General features: G+C 38.6%; 1 protein-coding gene across 1 annotated transcript; it reads right to left on the bottom strand.

Annotated features, from left to right (window-relative positions):
• Window positions 1–1,495: 1,495 nt before the first annotated feature.
• Window positions 1,496–5,681, bottom strand: nrl (neural retina leucine zipper). The gene is made up of 3 exons (XM_060884061.1): window positions 5,464–5,681; window positions 2,527–2,742; window positions 1,496–1,672 (listed from the first exon to the last, which is right to left on the bottom strand). Exons 1-3 carry the CDS (start codon window positions 5,551–5,553, stop codon window positions 1,526–1,528), a joined length of 453 nt encoding a protein of 150 aa, XP_060740044.1. The 5' UTR covers window positions 5,554–5,681; the 3' UTR covers window positions 1,496–1,525.
• Window positions 5,682–7,977: the final 2,296 nt, after the last annotated feature.

The raw sequence follows: 7,977 nt of genomic DNA, 5'->3' as shown, positions 1-7,977 counted from the left end.
CAATAAAATTTCATTAATTGCCCCAAATAGCAGTTCATAATCCAAGGGTACTGGTGAAAATACCAATGAAACAAAACTGACTGACTATTTTTGGCATAAAATTTTGTAAGCATGTAAACCTGTAAGTAAGATACTGTATATAATTCATTTACAATATAATGATGGAGGGAAAATGTGAGTTCAGAGACTCACTGCAGTGTGGTTGTTGATCCCAAAGTGGCTGGTTAAAGTCTTTCAGAAACTACAGTTTCTAAACAACAAAATAAAAGTTGTGTGGTTGGAAATGCCTTAACCCTAGAGAGCTGAGTCTACGGTAACGCAAATAGCCACTCTTTACAACCGGGTGAGCAGAAAACCAACTAGAAAAACTGCAACATGCCAAAACCACAGGCAGGAAGTTCCACACCTGTCAGATACTAAAAGGATATAAACTGCTTTCTACATTTTTCTCCAGTTGGAGGATTAATGCTGGTAGAATTGAGCGCTGTCTAATGCATCACTCTAACAATCTCCCCAGATGTTTGCTTGGGTTAGTATTTGGGGGTCGGAATCATCCTGGAATAGTCCACGCCTGTCATAATGCTTGGTCACAGGATGATACAAGTGATTAGTTAGAAGAACTTTGTTTTGATTTGCAGTGTACAGGAAAAAAGCAGTGTTTATTCCTTTAATTTGTCACAATTCCATCAGATCCTTTACATATATTACAGCTGAAATGTGTAACCATGGGCTTCTCTAGTCATAAGTCTAGTCATAAGTACTGTAGCATTGTCCACATTCTCACTGGATAAACGATATTCCCTGGATGGTTTTGTACATTATTACCCACAGTGTTCACCTGAATCACATTATTGACCATAATATAAAGAGGTTTTAACTTAAATTTGACTTATGGATGGTTAACCCAAAATGTAATGATGTTAATGATGCATTTATGACAGAAAATCACTTTAAAATATTTATATTTGGTCTTGTTGTTTCATTTGTTAACAGTTCTTAAACCAGTGAAAAGTTCGATACAAAACATTCCAGACAATAAATCGAGCAAGGGCGCGATTTCAGACACAGTGTTGGTTATATAGCAGCAATTATATACTTCACTTTATAAATCTACGTTAAAGTGTCCAAATAACCTTATTTAGTCAGTTCAGAGCTCTGGCACACAAGAAAACTTGTGAAGACCCGACACTCAGCTCTGTAGCCGAGGATAAGGATCTCATGTCTAGAATTATCATACAGGGCTCTTTATTATTTGATTTACCTAGATGCTTGGAAAAAAAAGGAAAAAATTCACAATTGAAAAACGGCAAAGCCTTTTCTGCTTCTGTCAACCTCACAATGATCAAACCAAAACCGTTGTCCAGCAGCAGCAAGTCAAGTCCTTCCAAAGTGACTATCTAGGGCTCTGGTGAATCCCCAACTTAGCTTGTTAGCTTATATAGCTTATTTCACGATCTCCCTCTCGCATGTGAAGTAGCCATGATTCTCTCTTTTCAGTTTGTCCGTTTGTTTTCCTGCTTTCCTTTCAGAGGAAATAGTCTGTGGGAGGAGACGTTGGATTGTTGGTCTGAGTGGGTGGGGCCTCGCTGGAGTTAACAAGCTTCTCGTAACGAGCCTTGTAGGCGTCTCGCTCTCTTAGCACACGGGACAGCTCACACTGTAGCTGCTCCAGCTAGAGAGGGGAAATAGTGAGAGTGGGAGTGAGTGAAATATGGAGAACGATGGAGAGAGAGAGAGCGAGAGAGAGAGAGAGACAGAGAGAGAGAGAGAGAGAGAGAGAGAGAGGGAGAGAGAGAGAATAAAAGATACAGATTGTTACAAGGTAGCTCTTGAGAGAACGAAGAGGAAGAGGAAGAGAAGGAACAAGAGAAACGTTAGAGAAAAAGAGGCAAATCAGCAAAAGTGAGGGATTAAAAAAAGATAAATAACATAATAGAAACACAGATAGAGAGAGATATATATATATATATATATATATATATATATATATATAGAGAGAGAGAGAGAGAGAATAGATGATAGAAGGATAGAGGAAAATAGAGGGAGTGAGAGAAAGGAAGGTAATGAATAATGAGATGAGAGAAAAAAACAGAGCAGGAAGGTAGATAGTGAGAGAAAAAGATATGGGGACAGAGAGGATGAGGTGGAGGCAGGGAGAAATATAAAGAGAGGGAAGAGAAGGATGATTATTAGAGGCAGAGGGAATGAGATGTACAAAGACGAATGAGGGAGGGGGAAAGAGAGAGGGATGGAAAGAGTTCATTTACAAAACACTTATGTAAGAGAAAAACTCTTGGCATTCACGCTTACATTCAGCTGGCAGCTGTAGATGAGTAGAGGCACATTGTGCGTATGTATATTTATAAATATGAACTGGATAGCAAATAGGTTACAAATCACTCTACTGACAGCGTTCTTCCGTCACGTGTCATCGTGTGCATTGTGCGTAAAATATAAGCATTGTGCTTGTGTGGCTTTTACGAATGCCTTGAAACACAGTAATCGCACATATGTGTGTGTGTGTACCTGCTGTGTGAGGATGTGTTTCTCAGACTCAAGTGCATGCCGGTGCTGGAGGCGTTTGTATCGGCACGATTGAGCATAGCCTCGGTTCTTCAGAGTGCGACGTTTTTGCTTCAGACGCACCACCTCGTCTTTGCTCACGCCACGCAGGTGCCTGTTCAGCTCGCGCACAGACAGACTCACGAGCTGCTCGTCTGAAAAGCGCTCATGCAACCCAGACTAAAGGAAATGAGATAAGATTGAGGATAAGACAGCAAGTTGAACAGGAGCACGGTTACAGATACAGAAAAACAATCAACAATGCTTTCATGTCATGTGGCTTGTCGTCAGACAGACTGGTTGATTGGTAGGGAATTTAATTCATGTTATAACACGTATTGACAGGTCAATTCTTTTAATTATTTTATCACTTACTTTCTAAACAATACATGCATGCATACTTCTCATTCCTCTATCCTGGAGTTAATAAGACAAAAAAAAAATCTGTCCTGAAAATGTACTGACTGTTACTAAGTGCTGAAACTGGAGACTCCTTCCATAAACGGTTGCATTTATTATGATTTTCACGACCACTTTGCAATTACTTATAAATGGAAGATGGCTGTTACGTACTATAGAAGCCATAGCGTGTAAGTACACACACATTAAAAGAAGCCTTCAAAATTATTTTTACAATGTACTGTATATAATATAATATTAAATGACCATATATCACTATTAAGGAAGTACGTTGATTCACACTGAGTGTCACATTGTCATAGTGTTCAAGTAAATCATATATATTTATAAAAAAAAATAAATGTACCAGAGACACCTATATACAGTATAATGTGACGTGATACCATAAGGCATGCACACGTTTGCTGCTCGCGCGTGTTCATTATGTCGTGAACCATGTCACAAGCATGCAAACAGACATGTGTTCATAATCTGTAATCTGCCTGACTGAGTGCAAGTGACAGTGATCAGGATTACAAAACAATAATAGCAGATATTATGGTAATCTCAGAGACCTGTTCCACATTCTCTCTTACATATATTCAAAGCGTCTCAGCTTTGAAACGGCATAAGACATGTACGAATACACACACTCGTCCACACAAGTTATTTGGTCTGAAAATAAAAAAGCTTTATCAAACTGTCCTGCTTGCTAGACATCACTTGTCTGTCAAGGGGCTACCACAGTTCTTAAATCATTCTCAGTAAGTGGATATGGAGAACATTAAATCTGGAATAATGTGACGTAAATTAAGTGTAGACAGCTACGAGCAAGTTAGCTAACTACCTATATTTATATCTAAATTATACGCTGTGTACATACTAGCTGTACACAGCGTATAATTTAGATAGAAATATAGCTAGTTAGCTAACTTGCTCGTTGATGGCAGTTTCCGGTCACCTTGTGTGGTCACCTTATTGAAAAATGGCTTGGTTGTGGATTTCTTTGCTTGATTAAATATTGAAACCAATTACTTTTACATCCCTCTGCAACACTGACAGCAATTCTTTATTTATATATTTTTCATTTTATTTTTTTTTTATTATGTCAATTCCATAATTGTCAAAAAGATTAATGCAAGCCCAAGTCTTTAGAGAATGCTTTAATGTAAAGGGAGGTCACATTTCAAATATGAACTGATTTAGTTCTTTCACAGAATACACAGACCGTAGTTGGGATCCAGTGCTCATAACGATTCTTGATTCATTTGTACCTAGTTTCCTAAAACCTTTTTAACTGCCTCCTTCCCTAAGGGTCTGTCAAAGAAAATCCCCTGAATGCATGGCAACGGTATTACTAGGATACACAGAGGCAATACAACTCTTTGGCATCTCTGCCCAATCTTCATCTTTACCTGGCTAGCTTGAAGCTGATGATGGTGATGACTGTTAATGAGATGATGGGGGTGATGGTGATGATGAGGATGATGCTGCGGGTGGTGAAGGCGGGATGAAGGGCTTGAGGGCTGGTGGTACGTGCCTTGGGGTGGATTGCCATTGTGTAGAGGTGGGGGGCCAGAGGAAACAAAGAGGAGAGGACGGTGACAGAGCTCTGAGGCTTTTACATCACCTCCACTCTCACTGCTCGAGTCTCCCAGATTACTGCTTCCAGAGCTTTGAGACAAAACCGGGAACTGAAAGAGGGACAAAGAGAAGGAGTAATGGATGGAGAAAAAGAAGTAAGAAATATATTTAGAGATTTTTGTGTGCCACTAATTTAAAATGTGAAAGACAAACTAATGCACATGAATATCACCTTATTTCATCTCACTCTCAACACCTCTCGACATTCTCTCTCTCTGTCTCGCTCTTTCTCTTTCTCTCTAAAGCCCTCAGAAAAAAGCATTCAAACCATTGCCGGTCCACCCACCCACACCTACCACCTACCAGAGAACACCATCTAACACACAAATACACAGACTGCACCTGTGAGCTTACAGCAGCAGCAGCAGCCGAGTTGAGTAGCACCTCCACTGCATCTTCACACCCCAGAAATCCCCCAACAACGCCCCTGTCTCTGTCACCTCTCTCTGGTGTTCCCCCTAAGGCCTCTAAAAGAGAAGCTTCCCCTCCAAACTGCTGCTGGATTGCTGCCAGCCAGAACAGATCTTCCAAAGACGTGGGGTTTGGACACTGGCCTGGGACACCAGGTGCAGGGCTGCAGTCCAGATTCCCTTGCGGCGTGGAATTTAATCCAGAGACATAGCTGGCAGAGATAGAGAGAGGGATGGATATCGAAGAGGAGGAGGAAGAAGACCCAGATGGAAGCGGATGAGCATCACTGAGGGTTGGCGAAGGAGGTAGTGAGGTATAGGGACTAGAGCTGAGGCTGGAATCTGTAGGAGGTCGAACCACATAGGGGGATGACGAGGAGTCCTGCTGCTGCTGGACTGCTTTTGGATATGAACATGGTGGAAGAGAGGGAGGAGAGTCTGCCTTTGCCTCAAACTTGAGCAGGTCGAAGTCATTTAGGTACTCCATGGCCAGGGGGCTGGGGGGCAATGGAGGAAGAGGGATGGAAGGCGATGACATATCCGCCACTTGCTAATACAACTGGGGAGTTTTTGGTTTATCAGTTTCTCTAATGTGTATTGAGCGTCACTCTCAGATAGAGATTCAGCTGGTGGTCCAAAGCCCTGTTTGGGACTGACAGCAATGCTTCTTTTTAAGATCTCTGATTGGCCAAATCCAGGAGGAGTGTGCTTAAGTGAGTCTTGCATTGGGCCTTTCTTCCTTCCTTGTACAGAGGACTTTCTGTGTCACCTCCTCATCCTGTCAGAAATGGACATAGACATAGTCAGCATGATATTGTTTTTATATAATACAAATTTGTTTTTGTGTGTGCAATAAACGATTCCAAGACTACAACAATTTAAAGAGACTCTGATATTGTTTACATCATATACTAAGTACTCTTGCACTATTTGTTTTAGGTAGATACAAAGTATGGTTACTAGCTATGGCACCAAGCTGGTACAATTGCTTCACTTTAGAAAAACTAATACAGAAAAATGCAATATTGGACCAGATATCAACAATTATTCATCCTTCTGTATACTGTATAATCCTGTCTGGGGTCACAGTGGAACCAGAGACCAGGCATAAGGTCCGCGAGATCTATCTATCTATCTATCTATCTATCTATCTATCTATCTATCTATCTATCTATCTATCTATCTATCTATCTATCTATCTATCTATCTATTCTGAGTGTAGGACTGTTTCACTGCTGATTATATAACATTACTGAAGAAGCATTATGTAAAATTTGACCAAAAGTCAAATGAACTCATTTCAACAATATAAAACAAAACCTTTAAAAAAAACTTTGAAAAACCCTGTTTTATTTCTATTTTTATTTCCACACCAATAAATATTAATGTTTAATAGTTTTAAAGATACCTGTAAATATCCTGGCTAATTAAGTGAGGCCTCCATTGAGGCCAGTTCAGGAAATCTGGATGATGAAGTTAACCTTAGCATTGTTCTGCTTAATTTCTTGTCAGCAGTACACAACCTCTAGCTGTTTTCTCAAATCTGGCAAAGTTTTCTCTGAAAGCTTTTGTCATGTTACAGCAGGAACTGAAGTAAAGATAACATCTCTACACATAAGGGTCAAGAGGTCAAAGGCAGCACGGCCCATCCATTGTGCATGTGTCTCTATTCCTTTTAGTGCTGGAGAGATAGGCATTGTAAATGGTAACAATGCGCTAACCTTAATGCTAATTCTGTTCACTGACCATTAACGCTATAGAACAATATTAGCATCCTGTATCCTTATGGGAGACGATATGCTTTTGCTGGAGAATGAATCAGACTCTCTCACTGAATAGTCACCTGGTCCATTAAAATAAGTATGGCCACTATGACTGTTCAGTCTATAAAAAAAATCAAAATAAAAGTCCTGCATGGTGTTAGCATCATATTCTTGTGTACATGTTAAATAGGTCTGCCATTTAAATCTCTCTGAAACCCATATATAGGTAAAAAACTATCTGTAATGACATTGCTATTGATCTGCCTGTTTTGTGTAGAACATCAGAGACAACAGAAACTTGTATAAATCTGAACACGCTTGAAGTTGATTGAATATGAGTAATGATTTCTATCCATGTCAGAAGGAATAAATCTTCAGATTACTTACTGGGAAGTAAGGTTTAATCTAATCCCTGCTACCTGCTTTAATCTTCATTCAGACAGACAAAATAATAATAATAATAATAATAATAATAATAATAATAATAATAATAATAATAATAATAATAATAAAGATCTCTGAACAACTTTATTTAAACTTACTCATCATACATGAGGTGATTAGATATAACGAGATACAGTGTAGGTTTTGAATTCATTATAATGCATTTCTGAACACAGCTTTAATGTCCATGTTGGAAGTTTATACATCCAAGGATCTGTACAGTACATCTAACGTCTAGCTCTGATAAGTTCAGTAGTGCGAAACATCAGTTAATTGGGCTTACAATGCTTCTGTAATCATCGCAATGCTCTCAGCTGTAGTAATCCAACTAATCAGTAGTCAAACATTATCATAGTTATGGCTTTATTCCTTGCAGAAATGTTTAATAAAGGTTTTTTAGACTTGTGAGATTTTTTTGCATATAATAGGATAGATTATTGTTTTTATTAATCTGTTACTATATTCTATGTATAGTATATTATATATAATTACTATGAAATTAATTCTATTTTTAGGATGTTAACAGTCGTTAAAGAATTTCATTACATCTTGTACTTTGTATGTATGGTGTATGTGACGCATACACTTTTTGAATGTGAATTAAAAATAAAAGTTGTTTTTCTAGATTAACTCTTGGCTAAACTTAAAAAAAAGTAATACTGAATCACATCATTCAATGACATATACAAAACTTTATACATTTGACACAATTTTTGGCTTTCAATTTTTGGCTTTCATAAACTTATAGACAGATG

This window comes from Tachysurus vachellii, chromosome 12 (genome assembly GCF_030014155.1).
Source record: "Tachysurus vachellii isolate PV-2020 chromosome 12, HZAU_Pvac_v1, whole genome shotgun sequence".
Lineage (NCBI taxonomy): Eukaryota > Metazoa > Chordata > Actinopteri > Siluriformes > Bagridae > Tachysurus > Tachysurus vachellii.
This window is presented reverse-complemented; position numbering and strand designations above follow the sequence as displayed.